We start from the raw sequence: 18,976 nt of genomic DNA on the forward strand, positions 1-18,976 counted from the left end.
GGCAGCTGGTTGTAATATGCTAAACAGATACACAGGTCCCAGGGGAACATGAGACCTACACAGAATAACTGAGAAAGACCTTTCATGTAACTTAATAACATAATAGAGTCCATTTCTCTTGGGACCTAGTCCCCAAATGCACAAGAAGTCTGGCAAGACTAGCAATAGTCTAACAGGAACCTGCTGTTATTAAACATCTGCCAATAATTACCTGTGCTGAAGACCAAGGCAAGAGCAGAGAACAAAAAATATGCCCTCCCACAGGCTCCCTACAAAGCTGTAACATCATTTAGCATAGGATCTTACCTACAACAGCATCATGCTTGAACTGTACGTAACTATGTTGTACTTATCACTCCGCATATCTTTTTTCAGACGTGAGGCGGTGTGAGTCCACTGTCCATCTACGTGTCCGGGGGGAAATTTCTTCTTAACGAAGTCCATTGCCTCCAAAGTGGCCAGGAACTCCGTTCTAGCCCTGGCGATGCTGGTGGTATAGTCGGGGAATACAGCAATGTGGTTCCCGTCGCGGCTAAGCGGGGCTCTGTCTCTGGCCTTCTGTAAAATGCCCACACAGTCTCCGTCATAGTGCAGCTTTGCAATGAAAGCCCGTGGTTTTCCTCCAGGTGTTCTCGGTGCAATGCTGTGGTGAGAGTGATCTATTTTTACCTCTTTTTCCAGTTGTAGCAATTCTTTCAGAAGTTTGGACACTGCTGCCGGTGAACTCGACCCAGGCTGTTCAGGGACCCCCACTATCCAGATATTTCTTCTTCTCATCTGTCCCTCCAAGTCCTCGCATTTTTCTTTCAGCTGTTCCACTTGATTTCTAAACATAGACACTGTGGTTTGCAGAGCCGTTGGTTCGTCTGACCATGTTGAAAGTCCACCTACCACGTCTTTCATGCTGTGTTTTATTGACTCGATTTCAGCACAGGTAGTAGATGCGTTAGCTGCAATTTCGGCTCGCACAGCCTGAAGCTCACTCTTTATCGTGTCAAATGTCTCCGCTAGCACCCCTTTTAACTCTTCTTTTATCACAAGTGATATGTCCACCCTCAGAGTAGATATAGTGTCCATTTTCATCACCTCAGTATCCATGCTATCTTTGGATTGTGCCCTTGGAGAAGCAGGTCGGCTAGCAATATCTGTATTACCACATCCCAAGGCTTCAGGCTTTGCTCTGTGGGGTCCAGTGTATTTATACTTGCAAAGATTTGCTGCCATCAGCGACTGTGTAACTTATTCAGATGTTTGTTGCTGGTTATTATATACAAACAGGATGTTGAATATCCTAAAAATTGAAACTTAGCTGCTGTTGTAGGATTAATTTAACACAGGCTTTGCGGGAGCTCTGCTAAAACACATCTTATGCCTTGCTCAACAGCGCCCCTCTAGTCATCTATTTTAAATGAAAATCAAAGGAAGGAGTCTGATCAAAGAGCACACCAGGATTTGTGGCTCTGTCTCTGTGATGAATAACACAGCAACCCAAAGACAGAGTGAAATGATCAAACAGATGATTGAGTCTCACTGGTCCAGTAACCATCATTTCTGTCTTAGCAGAGTTCAGAAGCAGGACATTTGTTAATAACCAGTTCCTAACAGCTGGTCTGAAGACAGGCCTGACGTTTATTAGTGTCAGATCCACTTTGAAGGAACAAAAGCATGTACAGTTGTAGATCATCTATGAAAAGAGATCTCAATAGAACACAACATTTGACCCAAAGGTGTCAGGTAGAGAGAATGTGTAATCATTATTTTTTATGGACCTCTTTTAATCTTCTTTCAGGTTGTACGACTGCAGTTTGTCAGAGAAAAGCTGTTTATCTCTGATCTTAGCTCTGCAGTACAACTTTATCTATCTGAGAGTGCTGGACCTGGGCAACAACAATCTCAAGGATGAAGGAGTGGAGCTGCTGTGTTGTATGCTAGAGAATCAACACTGTGAACTGATGGTACTTAGGTAAGACACAGCTACTAACCACTCTGCAGTTCAAATGATGGGAAGGTTGTGAGACTAAACTGTTGACATAAGGCTGATATAAACCTGATCCATAACTGAGGGTATTTTCTCAATAGGAATTCTATAATAAACAGATAAAAATAATCCAGTACAAATAGAATAATGGTCAGATCAGTTTTAATATAAGAAAATAACACATTTATTCTTGTCTGATTTTCTAACCCTTTTATGAAGTTTTGGAGACTAGGGATGGGCGTTTGGAAGAAACCTGCCAACTCGTGCATCTATAATGTTAACGATCTATTAATTGATTAATCGTTATGTATGTATAAAAACATAGGGTAAGCGTACCCATTAAGCCCAGGCACCATTTAAGTCCACTTGCAACTTTGAAGTCAATTTAAAAAAAAAAAGAGGGGCCTGTCTAATGTTAAACATTAATTTGTCCAATCACACAATTTTGTTTCTCACCAATCACATTTGTGGATATCGAATAAGGCTCGCCTACATTCGTGCAGTCCAAAGGAGGCTCAGATAAAGTTGCCTCAAAACATTCGTGTTTTGGGACCCTCAGAAAGAACCTCTTTTCAACTATTTTCAGCCACTGACTTGGTAAATACTTTCATATTATGTAATTTGAGAGATTATTGATTTGTTTTTTTGTGTATAAACAAGTAGTTTTTTTGTCATTTCTTACTATTTAGATTTTTCTAATGAAAATTAGTTTTAGGCATACTTAGTCATGTTTGTGGTGGTCCACTTTTACAAGCCAAACATTAAATCCAAGTTCAAAAAAATCAATTGTTGTTTAACATGTATAACATGTTACTGAATTAATATGTGTTTACCACCTGAAAAATATATTAGAATAATTATATTTATGTCAATAAATGTGGTTGTTGGCTTATTTGGAACACACGTGGGCTTAAATGGTACCTCGGTACCAATTAAGCCCATGCCAGACTTTTGACTTTACTCATAAAATTTTTTTAATTTGTTCTTTAAAATATGCATAAGTAAAATATTTTCAAATGAGAGATTAATCCTTCATTTGAACAAATGATCATGTTTATAAACCATCTTAGTATCTATGAAAAATACATGAATTTAGATTTTGGTGGGCTTAATGGGTACACTTACCCTAAAGTTATTGTATTGTATTGTAAAGTTATTGTATTGTGTAGATCAAGGTGTCAAGAGAAAGGTAAGCAGTGAACTATAAAATCTTTAACTGTACTGGAACTCTGTCACACTGACCAAGAAGATTCAAAATATCTGCCTGTATTCAGACGTGTATTGGTGTGTTAACCAAATGACAGCAGCTACAATATTAGTAAAGGGAAGATGTTTCATCTTATAGACTAACCTTTATTCAGAAGTTAGAGCACAGACTGAACACTCCTGTCCTCTCACCTACAGTTCACTCACTGTGACATCCGTACATAACTGGACAGGTTGAGGTATGAGCTTACCATCATATCAGCTGCAGAGCGTCACTGCTCACACTCCAGGAGCAGAGGAGTACACAAATAACTTTCAGCTTTGCCTTTTAGTAATATTATAAAATAAAGACTGAGCATGAATTTCAAATCTCAAATCAAATCAGAGTGAAGTGAAGTTTTTTTGGTGACAAGTTAAACCTAAAGTCTTATCTGCATGCCTGGCATGCACACCTCTTACACTGTCGTCACACCAGTGTGATGAGGTGAGAAAACCTCGTTGCACAGACTCATTTTTTACATCATGTATTTCACACTGTACAGCCCTCTATTTATATTTTTATTATAAAGAAATATTGTCCAGTTCTAATCAAACTGCTGCCATAGCTGCATCCACATTAATCGATTAACTGGCCATTGTTTACAGGATCGGGGTTACCTTTAATAAACCACACCCACAGATACTGCCTCTCTCTCCTCTAATGATGTTGATTGGTCCAATCATTCTCTTACTGGGAACAAGCTCATATTTGTAGCTATTGTAGCTGTACAGATTATTCCACACTAGACGATTCCATTCAGAAAAAAATCCTGTTCTTTTATCTCTTTGTTTCAGCTTAAGGGAGTGCAACTTGTCACACACCAGCTGTCAGTTTCTGGGCTCAGCGCTGAAGGCCAACCCCTCACATCTGAGACATCTGGACCTAGGTGAAAACAACCTCCAGGATTTAGGAGTGGACCTGTGTAGTTTTCTGAAGAGGCCAGACTGTCGACTGGAGACACTATAGTCAGTTCTCTTATTCTTTGATCCTGTTGTTAATCTAATGTGTGTGATTATAACTGAACTGAGTTCACACTCTAATGTGTCAGACATATAAGAGGTTATGGAATCCTGCTAATATTTTTTTGACATCTCTCAGTTAGATCTACTCTGCAGTTACAAAAATTCAGTTTTTTCTAAAACTGAGAAATTGAGCATACATAGTCAAAGTTCTTTGATAAGTAATTGTTTTGGATAAGTACTATTTCAGATTTGTTACAAAATAACTTGCCGGCTTTAAACTAAATCATTTTGTCACAACAACATAAACTGGGGGCATCAGAGTATCTTTCAAAGTTCCTATTTTCAAAGCTGAGTAAGTGTTCTGTAATCACATAGTTGGTTGAGATCAGTAACAGTTAATGTCTGTACAGGTGGATGAATGTTTGTAGGATGTCTGTAGAAAGCTGACATTTAATAATCCTCACTGACACCACGATAATATGTCTATGTAGAGAACAGTGTATTATTAGACCCAGTTATTCTGTTGTGTTTATATTTGATATACTGATAAGTGTTTTTTTATTTAGTTTGTGGGACTGCAGTTTGTCAGAGATCAGCTGTTCTTCTCTGATCTCAGCTCTGAAGGTCAGCCCCTCACATCTGAGGAAGCTGAACCTGGGGTACAACCACCTGAAGGATTCAGGACTGAAGCAGCTGTGTCGTTTTCTGAAGAGTCCAGACTGTAGACTGGATTATCTGGGGTCAGTTCACTTATTCTCTGTTTCTGTTGATAATGTAATGCAGGGGGTCAGGAACCTTTTTTAGTTAAGGAGCCATTTTTGCCGGAACCCCCTTCGAGAAAATCTTTGAATCTTTGAAAAGCCGCAAAACACATTTGAACCTTCCAATGAAGGGGACACAGTCAGTTAGCCTAAGTCTTTGTCTATCGACATACAGTCATGGACAAAAGTATTTGCACCCCTGGAATTGTTCCAGAAAATACACCATTTCTCCCAGAAATTGTTGCAATCACAAATGTTTTTGGTATACATGTGTTTATTTCCTTCATGTTCATTGGAGCAACACAAAAAAATCAGAAGAAAAATGAGAAAATTTACATATTTAAAAAAAAAAAAAAAAAAGTAAAAGTAAAAGTCATCAATGACCTCAGGATCAACAGTGACACTCAAAAAAATTCAGTCCTTGTCCTGCTTGATCTTACCACCGCCTTCGATACTGTAGACCATCAAATTCTCATTCACAGACTCCACAGTTCTGTTGGTTTATCTGGTCCTGTCCTTAACTGGTTCTCATCCTACCTACAAAATAGAAAGTTCTTCATCTCAATTGGTAATTTTAAATCTGCTGTAACACAGGTCTTCTCTGGTGTTCCACAGGGCTCAATCCTTGGGCCATTACTCTTTACGTATATTTACGCCTCCACTCCAAGATGTCATTAATAAACACAACATATCATACCATTCATATGCTGATGACACACAACTGTACATTTCTATTTCTTCTGGTGATTTTAGTTCAATAAATCAACTTTTACATCGCATACAGGATATTAACAATTGGATGGTAAACAATGTGCAAGATTACACAGCTTCATCTAGAATCCAGACACTCATTAGAGGCTATAGGAAGCGCCTAGAGGCTGTTTTTTTTTTTGTGCTAAAGGAGGCTCTACTAAATATTGATGTGATTTTTCTGTTGGGGTGCCCAAATTTATGCACCTGTCTAATTTTGTTCTGATGCATATTGCACATTTTCTGTAAACCCAATACACCTCATTTCACTACTGACATATTACTGTGTCCATCAGTTATTTGCTAGATCAAAATGAAATTGCTGATCCAAACACCCAATGATTTATAAATGAAAATAATGGAAATTGTCAGGGGTGCCCAAACTTTTTCATACAATTGTACTTGTGAGAAAAAGGAATATTCTCTGTCGGTAGGATGCAGAGAGCACCAAACATCACAAACACTGTAGTTGGAGAGAAAAGCTTGAATAAAACTGGCTAACCTGTTTGCTGTGCTGTGGTTGGTAGAGGAACGGCTTAGAACTGGGTCTAGCCAGCAGTTGAAATCACCCCCAAGTATGACAGTGTATGTGTTAAGATCTGGGAATAATGTAAACAATCGTTCAAAAAAAACTACATCGTCCACACTGGGGGCATAAACATTTACAAAGACAAATAACATGTTATATAATTTACCAGAGACCATCACATATCGTCTGTATTTGTCTGAAATTACATTATGTAACTCAAAGGAAATATCCTGACTGATAAGTATTGAAACGCCTCGGGCTTTAGCTTGAAAAGAGGAGTGAAACACTTGTCCTAACCACCTTGACATCAGCCGGTTATTGTCTGAACTGCGAATACGAGTTTCTTGCAGGAAGGCTGTTCCAGGTTTTAGTTGTTTAAGACATGAAAAAAACTTTCTTCTTTTAACTGGATGGTTAACACCTTTAACATTCCAGCTCAACAATTTCAGCTGTCTATCCATACTGTTTGAAAAGAGAGTTTAGGATATGAACGCAGTGGCCTTAACAACAGACTTAAAGGAGATTTGGAGTGACTCGTGTGCTGTATTAGGTTCAAAGCAGTCGCAACAAAATTACTGGTAGTGGCGTAAACCCCCACCCTGCCCACCCCAACCAAGAAAGCTGCTAGAAAAAAAGTAGCAAGCTCAAACATTTTGCAGTAATACCTCTTCCTGTCTTATGCTAAACTAAACATTACTCCAGTAGCACAAACTTGAACATAAATGAATTCAGCACAACATTCAGGCCCAAACATAAAGCCCTTCAAACAAGGGGAAATACTTAGGAAACCACCTATAAACCAGGGAAACCCTCTAAACCAGGACTATATAGCACAAAGGGCATTTTCAGTCCTTTAAAGTTGTACAGATTTAGACAGCCATGAAAAGCATGACAAACGGTCATTTGGTCAGCAGACAAACCTAAAAATAGCTTCCCATCTATAATTTGCATAGCAGTAAAACAGTTATTACGCTGGCATTATTAAATTATAAGGAAACAAAAATTACAGATAAATAAGAATAATTTAAAAAAAAATTGAATCAAGAACTTTAGACTCAAATAGGGCAAATCATGCATAGAAGCAGGACCAAACTAGCAATTTTGGCAAGTTATTTATTCAGAGAGTGTAAATTAAAGTATACTTGATTGGGAATACCATTCAAAGTCTGAGAGGAAGCAAAACGAACATACTCACACCTAACAGAGAGCTAAACATGTTACTCCATGTACTTAAACCGCGTCAGTTTATACAGTTCTGCCGTCACATCCTTATATTCCGTTCGCTGACTTAGGACTTCGAGGCTGTAGTCCTCTACAACCCAGATCGAATGGCCGTGATATTTGAGTTTCCCTCTACACCGTGCCTCTCTGATGAGAAGGTCCTTGGTCTGGAACCGGTGCAGGCACAGGGTCACTGGCCTTGGCCGCTGTCCAGGGGCGGGCTTGGAGGTTAAAGGGCGATGGGCCCTATCGATTTCTGGTGGAGATGGCAGTGTTTCGTTTCCAAATATCTCATGCAGCAGTTTTGAGAAAAACTCCGTGGGACGCCTGCTTTCACTGGCTTCAGGAAGACCAAGAATGCGTATGTTCTTCCACCTGCTTCGGCTCTCCAGGTCAGTCATCTTAGCCTTTAGCTTAGCATTATCGTCACGTAAAGTGGAGCAAAGGCCCTCGCGGTCCTTGACACGCTGGCTGAAGTCCTCTGAGGTGAGTTCTAGGGAGGAGACACATTGGCTGTAATCCTCGACTGTGAGCCGAATTTCTCAAGCTTTGAGTCCAGAGCGCTGAATGATGGCCGTCCTGAGGAAGGCTCGTGACCATGCAGGACAGCTCCGTTACAAGGAGAGCCCAATCACCATATTCCCGGATAATACCACTAGCCTAGCAAAAGCTAGAGCAGCCTTCACAGAGGTAAGTAAGATGCTCCGCGGGAGACAGGGGATCCGCTATGGGATTTTCTTCCCGGCCAAGTTTCGTATCTCCCACAACAACGAGGAGAAGGAGTTTGTCAATGCTGCCAAAGCTACGGACCATGTGAAGAAAAACGTCATTCCAGAAGCACAGATGGAGACTTGAGCAAATTGAAGGTATTATTTACCCTAAAGTGAAAAATATACTACTTTATCCAAGACACAATACAGATATCTTTTCAGTCTTCTCCTTTTTTCTTTTAATACAGTGGTTCACATAATATCTGAAAACAGGTGAAAAGAAAACAGACTCCACCCACCCTGTATATGTTTATACATGCATGGGTATAGGGGGAGAGAGATCCTGAAGTTAAGTGCTCAGAGCTTTTCACATAAATGATTAAGATGTTTATGCTGACCTAAATAGTCTGGCTGATAGGGATCATACATAAATGGACCATAATTGCCTTCTTATGACATATATACTTCAGTATGGTAATAACCAAGATCCATTATTTATGTACGATATTAAGGCATACAATTAGCACATTGCCATCCTTTCTTTTACTTTATTTTGAGGTTCTGCTGGAGCCGGAGGTGTTTTTTGTAACCTATTTTTTCTGTTTGGTCTATTTACCCAAGTAAAGGCAAGCACCCTTTAAGACTGCTTGTATAGCTGCCACTCTGACTTGCAGCCCGGGACCATGTCCCAACGAACTGACCAGAATCTACTGCTGGCTAATTTTTTTGTTTATCTATTGTTAGGTTCTGTTCTGTCTGTTCAGATCCCATTGTTCCACTGGGATCCTATTGCAAGAAATGATAACAGTATGGCTGTATTTATAAATGCAAATTGTGTATATACAAGGCACCATAGGTACATATTTACCTTTTCTAAATTATTTTCTACCCCTTTTCCTTTTTTTTTTTTAACTTCTGTTTTAGTTTTGTTCCTCTGTTTTTTCACCATTTTTCTCTCTACTTGTGTTTCCTTCAGACATATTCTTTTACCATTGCACCAACATGTACCCACTTCTGATATTCAAAAGCTTACCTTTACACACTCAAGCTTACACTTGTACATGGTCTCATATCAGATGCCATGTCTTTGTTATTTGTATACTTTTTGGTCCAAAAAATGAGCCATGGGATCGCGTAAGGTTATAAGTTACAATGTCAGGGGCCTCCATAGCCCCATAAAGAGAAAGAAAATCCTCAGTCAACTGCGAAAATTGAATTGCCAGGTAGCATTTTTACAAGAGCCTCAACTCTCAGAAACAGAACATGAAAAATTGAAAAAGTCTTGGGCAGATAAAGTGTTTTAATCATCACATCAGTCAAGAAGAAAGAGGGGAGTATCTATACTAATTCATCGACATGTCAATTTTACAAGTACCAAAATTCACAAAGACTGAGGGGAGATTTGTTTTAATAAACAGCTGTATTGATGGTTTCTCTTACGAACATCTATCCACCTTCTAAAATCCCAATTTCTAGTATGAGTAAAAGGCTAAAGTACCTATCCACAGAATCTGGTTTGACAGACATTTGGAGGAGTAAATTCCCCAAAAGTCGAGACTTTACATTCTATTCTCATAGACATTCATCTTATTCTAGAATAGATCTTCTTTTTACCCCCAAAGCAGAACTATACAGGATAGAAGAGATACAAATTTTGCCAATCACCCTGTCTGATCATGCGCCTCTTGCTATAATGTGGGATATAGGTCATAGACCTCCAACTAAGCAATGGAGATTGAATGCATCCTTCCTAAACGATAAGGACTTTACTGAGTTTGTAACAATTGAATTCAAAACCTATCTAGATACAAACACATCACCTGAGATATCACCTCTCACTTTGTGGGACTGTGCCAAGGCTTATCTTAGAGGTCATATAATTTCATTTGCAAGTGCGAAAAAGAAAAGTAGGGAAGCACAGCAAAATATTTTAGAGAACAAGATTTGACAACTAGAACAACAACATAAGAGAACACCAACTTCCAGGTTACTTGAGGCCCTCAAAAAAACATGTAGGGATCTATATAATTTAATTACAGAGAAAATTTAGGGTAATTTAAGGTTCACTAATCAAAAATATTATAAAAATGGCAACAGGGCCAGTAGACTTTTAGCATTAAGACTTAAAAAACAACAGTCATCCTGTAACACTTCACTTTTCATAAGTCAGCGTTAATCACACACAAGGGGGAACTTTTAAGGAAAATAGAAAACCTTTTTAGGTAAAGAATATTTCACAATTAAATAAACGACAGCTCTGAACCAAAATAACCAATAAAGCTCTCAAGCCAGCGTCATAAATTCAAAAGATTTCACATTTAATAAATCACAACCAAAACAGTGCGCACACCGCGCGTAAAGTTAAATCAAAACTGGGTCACAACCAAAATAATGATTAAATCACAGTCTTTATGATTTCTAAATAAACTAAAAGTCCCAAACTAACGAAAAACACAATCCTACGCTTCTTCAAGCACTTTTAAGAGTTTCAAAACCATGGCTACGGATATTAGTGATAAAATTCCAGAAGCGGTTAAAATCCAGAGCGGATTCAAATTGCCAAAAGATGGTATTAAATGTCTCGGTATTCAAATTCCCATATCATTAGAAAACCTCTTTGATAAAAATAACAAAACTATAATACAAAATATTAGCAAAGACTTGGAGCGATGGTCAACCATCCCACTGTCTCTGTTAGGCCCTATAGAGAGTGTGCGGATGAACATACTTCCTAAGCTTCTCTACCCATTTCAGGTGTTACCCATTGATATTACTAAACCAATATTTGATAAATTAGATAGACTAATTTAAACATTTATTTGGCAAAAGAGGCGACCAAGAGTTAGACTAAAAAATACTGCAGTTGTTAAAGTCTAAAGGTGGCCTTAAACTCCCAAACTTAAGATACTACTTCTGGGCTACACAGCTAAGACCCTTAACAATATGGATACAAGCCTTCTTGGATACACATTGGCTCAATATAGAAAAAAGTTTATGTAGCAGACCCCTACAGACCCTACTGTTTATTGATACTACATTGAGGGAAACCTCTATGGGTAAGTGGATCGAAGTTACATTAAAAATATGGAGGATGATAAAAGTGTCGTTCGGATTACCTAAAACAATCTCAGCATTAGCTGATATAGGCTTACTGAAGGATTTCACACCCTCTTGTATGGATATAACATTCAGAAAATGGTCAGAACATGGACTGTCTAAACTACATCAGCTCCATAAAGATGGAAGTCTTAAATCATTTGAACAAATTAAAGAAGAATTTCAGCTTCATAGGACAGATTTCTTTAGATTTCTACAATTGAGGACCTTTTTAACTAAACACAAAGAATGGAGTGCAGTCCTAGAGCCCACTACGATAGAGCACCTTCTGATAAAAATACAAACAGGTAATATGGGTAAGAGAATCATCTGTCAATTTTATCTCGCACGTACAAGCATGACTTCAAAAAACACATTACATACAAAGGAGAAGTGGGAATCTGAAATGAATGTAGATATACCTGAAGAGAAGTGGGAGGAAATCTGCACTATGGCGCATTTAGTAACCAACTCAAATACGTGGAGAAAGTTTAAATGGAAGGTTATAATGAGATTCTTTCGAACACCAGAAATTGTTGCTAAAATGGGGTCAACATACTCAAATAAATGTTGGAGAAACTGTGGCGCACAAATAGGCAGCCATACTCACATTTTCTGGAAATGTGCAAAACTAAAACCATTTTGGGAAGAGGTTTTTGAGGCTCTTGAAAATGTATTCCATCAAAATCTAGCTAAAGATCCTAGAGTGACAATTCTGGGCCTAGTGCCAGTGGGCCCTGAGGGAAAAGCTAGAAAATATCTCTTACAAATAATGACAACAGCAGCTATCAAATGTATTACAATTAATTGGCTAAAACCAAACCCTCCAACATCCAGTATATGGATTGAGAAGCTAAGAGAAATATACCACATGGAGAAAATCACATATGCTTTAAGACTCCAGAGAAATATTTTTTGCTAGATGGAAACCTGCAGAGGTCATACTCACGTAATGAAATTACTTGAACCTACCACATATTCTTAACTAATTACTCTCATTCCTATTCCACTGACTCCTGACCATGTATTGGCATGCCCCTCTTGAGTTTTCCCACCTATTTGTGTTTTATCCTATTTATCTTTTTTTATTCATGTATTTTTATTTATTTATTTTCTAATTAATTTTGCCTAATGATTTCTATTTTATTTATTTATTTATTTTCTTGATTTATGTTCACCTAGGTGTCTTTATGAATAACATCGCCTTGTCTAAGCAGTGTATTTGCAGTTGAAATATGCTCAGATTTGCTATTGGTAAAATCTGACTGATACTTTGGCTAATTACAAGCCATATGGATACAGCTGTAAAAATTTTAGAAAATAGAAAATGTTAGAAAACTGTATATATAAATGTACAGTTGTTTTCTTTGAAATAAAAAATAAGTTCAAAACAAAAAAAGAAATGAGTCTTCATGTATTTCTGGGCCCACTGCAACCGTTTCTGCTTGTGAGCATTGGTTAGGGGGGGCTGAATAGTAGGTTTATACACGACTGCAAGCCTCTGGAGGATCCTACACCTTGAGGTTGGTGGGACTCCAGAGGCACCAGCATCTTCAAATACCTGTTTACTGCTTTGTAATGGTATTTTAGCATCTGCTCTCTTAATCTGATGAATTTATCTGTCAGAAACCTTCCTCATTATGTCTTTATCTGCAGGAACCCGTCTGTGCTCTGAATCAGACACTAATGTCTTCACAGTATGATGATCACGATTAAGTTTTCATGAAATATCTCATGTTGTCATGCATTGTCCAAGGAATTACACTATTTGACACTTTTCAGCAGCAGAGATCCTTTTTCTTTCCCAGATTGCTGAAACCTGTGGTCTGCTTAATAATGTGGAACATGTGGAAAAGTGCATTTTGAGGTTTTTATTTTTATAAAAATAATGGTTATCATTATGAAGTTTGTTCAGAAACATTTGAATAATGCTCTAACGGCTGATGACTTGAAAAATACTCTGTCATTTGGATTAATATTTAGGAAAATAAGAGAAAAATGTCATTTGCTGACTAATGTTGAAAGCGGTGTATATAGCATTACAAAAAACATTCATCTGATGTAAAAACAAATTTCCTTTATTTCAAATTTGGCACAGCTGCAGAGAGCCACTTAGGAGGGGCAAAAGAGCAGCATGTAGCATGGAGCTGCGGGTTCCAACCCCCAATCTAATGTGTGATTAAAACTGAACCTTTTTCATGTTAATTTTATCAGTCATGTCTGAGGTTATAACACACTCTAGTTCCCTGTTTTCATATTCCTCATTTAATTTGGTCTGCAGTGATGAAATATGTTAACTACATTTGTGGAACAGTCAAATGTTTGTAAATTCAACTCTCTGATTTCTAAACTCCTTATTTGTTAGATTTTATTTGTGAGACTACATGACAGGAGTCAGGCCTTTATTTTAAATTCTCTGAGAAGTTTGCTTTTACATTGCGGGTCTAAAATGCATAAATACCAATAACATCATATTAATAATAAGTATTTTGTTTTGTTTTGTTTTATTTAGCCTTTATTTATCCAGGAAAATAATTTTGAGATTGAAAATCTCCTTTTTTAGAGTTTTTGGCCAAGACTGTCAGCAGCACAGTTAACAACATTACAGCTGAGCAGTAATATTTACAAGAGTAATAAAACATGGAATAATGACACAAGACAGTTACTCCAGTAGTGATACAGCACAGTGTTTTAAGTGGTGATTATCTGATAACAAAAATGTACTAACGTTTTGTTACGGCCGATGCTGTACCTTGAGTATTTTCCCTCCCTCCCACCTGCGTTGATTGGCGTGGAGGTTCCTCAGGCACAGCGACCAATCAGAGGGAAGAGTACTGAGGAGGACCAGAATGGCAGACCTTTATTCATGATCAGGCTGCAGTGTTAACCATTGGAACGAGCAGGCCTTTAAAAGAGGGCCAGTCTTTATTCCCCCTTGTAGACTACTACCATGGCCATAATAAACTGCGGTCACTACTAGAACACCTGTGTGTGAGGATTTCTGGTAAATTAACATAGTTGTTCTCTAACCTCAGAGTTGACTGAGATCAGTAACATGTTAGTGTCTTTATTAACATGAACAGGTGTATGAATGGATGATGTCTGTAGAAAGCTGACATGTTATTGGTTCCCTTTAATGGAGATAATAAACTGTTCTGTTTAAAGAAGATGCTCATTTATTTGACATTTCTATGTTGTTATGTTTGCATTTAAACCTGATAGTTAATTGTTTTTATTGGTATCTTTTATTCTTTTATTCGGACTCAGACTGGCTGACTGTGGTTTGTCAGGGAACAGCTGTTCTTCTCTGACAGCTCTGAAGTCTAACCCCTCACACCTGAGAGAACTGGACCTGCGTGGCAACAAACTGCAGGATTCAGGAGTGAAGCAGCTGTGTGGTTTTCTAAAGAGTCCAAACTGTAGACTGGAGGATCTGAGGTTAGTTCACTTATTCTGTATTTCTGTTGTTGATCTAATGTGTGTTATTATCAGCTGAACCTTTTTAATATCCAGCTGTATCAGACACACAGGAGGCTAAAAGTCTGTCTGAATAATTTTACATGTTTTGTATTTAAATTTTAAAAACAGGCATAAAACATCAGGTAGCTATCAGAATTAGAGTAGATGGCTGGTGAAGGTTCCTACAGTTAATAAAAGTTTTGATTATCAGTAGATGCACAATTATCAGACTAATTTTGAGAACTATTAGGAATTCTGTTGAATTATTACTTTCTTTAATAAACAATTGTAACATTTCTTTTGGTAGTCTGTCAGAAACATAACTTTTGTTTCAATGATGAATAATGTCTGATTAGTGTTTTGATTCTCAGAATTCACCCATAGAGAAACATCAGAGTCATTTTCTAAGTTCAGATATTTCTAAGCTGAGTAATCATTCTCTAACCACAGAGTTGGCTGAGATCAGTAAAATGTTAGTGTCTTTATTGACATGAACAGATGTATGAATGTCTGGATGTCTGTAGAAAGCTGATATTTAATGATCCTCAGTAACATGATGATAAAGTCTCTGTTAGAGAGACAGACCTTTTGATTACTGGACATAGTTATTGTGTTGTGTTTCCATTTAAACTGGATTGTTAATTATCTTTTAATTATATCTTTTATTCTTTATTCAGTTTGTGTGACTGCAGTTTGTCAGAGATCAGCTGTTCATCTCTGGTCTCAGCCCTGAAGTCCAACCCCTCACATCTGAGAGTGCTGAGGATGTGTAGAAACAGTGTGCTGACCTCAGATGTGAAGCAGCTCTGTGAACTACAGAAGAATCTGGACTACAGACTGGAGACTCTGATGTAAGTAGAGGGTTGAAATTGGTCCATGGTTGTCTCTAAACTCTAATAGGATAGTATGAGTAAATCAATAAAGGTGACTAGTGAGCATGCCAACCACACATTTAAGTATAATTTTATTTATAAACACCTTTCTGAGCACCCAAGGACAGTTTACAGAGATAAAAACCAAGGACAATAAAACAACTGATAAAAGGTCAACAAAGTAAAAACAGAACTCTGTAATTACAGTCAGCATGCTATCCTGAACAGGTGGGTTTGATTCTGGATTTAAAGGGAGGAAGACTCAGTGTTTAGGATGTCTGATGAGAGTGAGTTCCAGAGCTGGTGCTGAGACCGGCACAGGAGGAGAATCTGAGAGAGAGGGAGGAGGATCTAAGAGAAAGGAAGGAGGATCTGAGAGAGAGAGGGAGGAGGATCTAAGGGAGGGAGGAGGATCTGATAGAGGGAGGAGGATCTGAGAGAGAGGTAGGCAGGATCTGAGAGAGAAGGAGAAGGATCTAAGAGAAAGGGAGGAGGATCTGAGGGAGAGGGAGGAGGATCTGAGGGAGAGGGGGGATGATCTGAGAGAAAGGGAGGAGGATCTGAGGGAGAGGGAGGAGGATCTGAGAGAGAGAGGAGGCTCTGAGGGAGAGGGAGCAGGATCTGAGGGAGAAGGGGGAGGATCTGAGAGAAAGGGAGGAGGATCTGAGAGAAAGGGAGGAGGATCTGAGGGAGAGGGAAAAGGATCTGAGGGAGGGAGGTGTGTCACACACTCGTGACTTTAACAACACTTCTGCCATACATTATCCACAAACGTGTGCTCAGATCTGTTAAGTGTGGGTTTTGTTGCCCTCAGTGCAGGCTCAAAGGCAGTTAGCCTGCCTCGTAGCAAATGCATGACCTGAATCCAGAGCAGAGCCAGGCGACAGTTTAGTGCTAATTTCATCTCCATATAACCTCAACTAGATCATGGTATTCTGCTGTTATTGTTCATGTTTTCATAGAAAGAGTGAAGACAGTACTGACTTCTTTCCTCTAAACTGTATCACAGCAGGGGCTGAATTACCATCTATACTGCACACGGCTTCATCGTGTTTGATTTTTAAAGCAAAAATCTCCAGTAGAACGCTAGAATGCTGCTGCTTTTTTCTGGTGGAAACACGGAAATGACTGGAAATGTTCAGTCTTGTGATTTGAGGATTATTCTCCTGTAAACTTGGTTTAAATGTTGGATGATAATCACTGCGTTCAGTTCATCACTACACAGGAGAATAAGGTTCTCCACGGTTTAAACCCATGGTTTAAATGGTGCTGCTGGAAACCTGAAGCACCAACACCTGAGGGGTTCGCTCTGCTTTTTCTCTGTGTTCTTACAAAAGGAAAAAACAATGCAGATAACTCGAATAACTAAACCCAGATGAAATACGTCACTAAACGCTCTCTGACATCATGATGCCTTCAAGGACTCTGTTTGCCTTTAAGCTTCAAATCAGCAACATCTGAAGAGGAGAGCTGAGAGAGAGCGTGCTACTTTACAGGATTACTGTGATGTGAGCAGGACTGAAGTCCCTGCTGCTCTTCTTACTGGTGTTAATGATGTTCTGATCTCTGATAATAACTCATCAAGTCCCTCACAGTGTGGAATCTCTCTCTCTCTCTCTCTCTTTCTATCCTCAGATGGGTGGGGGTGAAATGTTTGGAGAAATATAATTGCTATATCACAGAACCGAAGAAACGCAGATGGGAACCCGTGAAGCATGTGGAAGCACCTCAGCAGGACTGAAGATGAAAGCAGCAGCAGCTTGTGTGGCCACAGTGAGCCACTGCCACCATACCTGAGCATGTCCTCAAATAGACACCTGTGCAGGTACACTGCTTTGTCATCAACAGTAGAATCTGATGTCAGGTGTAGCGGTTTAACTCTGAAGCTGTGGTCTGAACACAGAAGTTAACTCTAGTGATCTTGGTTTATTGATGATTGTAAACAGAAATAATGTTGATCTGTAGAGTTCTTTAGTTCAAAATGAAGTATTCTCCTCTATTATCAGGTACTCTGGTATCAGACCTTAGACCACATAAATAAACCCTCTATTATCAGGTACTCTGGTATCAGACCTTAGACCACATAAATAAACCCTCTATTATCAGGTACTCTGGTATCAGACCTTAGACCACATAAATAAACCCTCTATTATCAGGTACTCTGGTATCAGACCTTAGACCACATAAATAAACCCTCTATTATCAGGTACTCTGGTATCAGACCTTAGACCACATAAATAAACCCTCTATTATCAGGTACTCTGGTATCAAGTTTAATGTTGACGCTGCAGCTCCTAGTCGCTGGTTCTGTTCTCCTCCATGTTTATTTATCTGATTATCTGTTTTTATTGGCTCCATTATTACAGCCATGTTTTAGTCTTTTAATATAATCAGTATTATCTTTCTTTCTTAACTGTGGAGAGTAAAATATTTCAGGATTTAAATTTTTAGAACGTGCAGATGTGGCATCAGACGCCTTTTTCCTGTCGCTCTCTGCTGAGCATGTGCAACTCTCCACAGAGATAGTATAAATAACAGATGGCTCACTCCCAAGCATCTCTGCTCGAGAAAACAACATTTTACAAACACAACAGCAAAAAAAAAAAAAAAAAAAAGGCTGTGCGGACGCAACAACTGAATCATTGACACTAACATTTGTCAGCCATGATTATCAGTGAGATCAGATCAACCCGCTGTTTTAGACTGACTGACTTTTTAGATGTTTTATTGATAACTGACCACAGTAATACTCCGTTCTTCTCCTCTCAGTTTAGGAAATCAGTTCAGATCATGATGTGAAGGTCTAACGTCTGCTAGTGTCACTGCTTTAAGACCATCTCTAATCTGAAGGCTTTAAAACATAAATCAGTTTATTTTTATGAACACTTTTATTGCTTTAAAATGACTTTAATCAGACAAAGATGTGGTTTGTATTTTATAGATTTGGGGTTCTGATTTTCAGATGAAGTTTTTGATTCCAGCTTTTCTGAGATGTGTTGCTGCCATCAAAATCAAAATGAGCTCATATTTTCCATTAAACAGTAAAATGTCTCAGTTTAACATCTGATTTGTTGTTTCTGCTCTACTGTCAATAAAATATGAGTTTGAGATTTAACAATCATTGACTTCTGTTTTTATTTCATTTGCACAGCGTCCCAGCTTTTCTGAAACTGGTGTTTTATTGTTTTTAATGTGTGAAAGTTAAACAGCGTGGTACACTAAAGTCAATCTTGATTTCATTATCAGGGTTTTTCTTCATCAGATGTATTTGTGCTCTGCTGTGCCTTTATTACAGCCATAAGACGACATCTACAGAGGAATGTAGATCTTCTGGAAGCTTCTGTTAATCACTGTTTTTATTATAATCACATTTACAGCTGATGAGGAGATTT

The 18,976-nt window shown here is 38.4% G+C and overlaps 1 protein-coding gene across 1 annotated transcript in view; it reads left to right on the forward strand.

The window, feature by feature from the left end:
- LOC121514841 (NACHT, LRR and PYD domains-containing protein 12-like) overlaps positions 1-18,669 on the forward strand; it is a 131,263-nt gene extending 112,594 nt beyond the window's left edge. Inside the window, exons 19-23 of the mRNA XM_041795213.1 lie at positions 4,019-4,189; positions 4,753-4,926; positions 14,521-14,691; positions 15,390-15,563; positions 17,220-18,669. Coding sequence (XP_041651147.1) covers positions 4,019-4,189; positions 4,753-4,926; positions 14,521-14,691; positions 15,390-15,563; positions 17,220-17,325 — 796 coding nt within the window. The 3' untranslated portion in view covers positions 17,326-18,669. The remainder of the gene's footprint in view (positions 1-4,018; positions 4,190-4,752; positions 4,927-14,520; positions 14,692-15,389; positions 15,564-17,219) is intronic.
- Positions 18,670-18,976: the final 307 nt, after the last annotated feature.

Source organism: Cheilinus undulatus, linkage group 9 (genome assembly GCF_018320785.1).
Source record: "Cheilinus undulatus linkage group 9, ASM1832078v1, whole genome shotgun sequence".
Taxonomy (NCBI): Eukaryota; Metazoa; Chordata; class Actinopteri; order Labriformes; family Labridae; genus Cheilinus; species Cheilinus undulatus.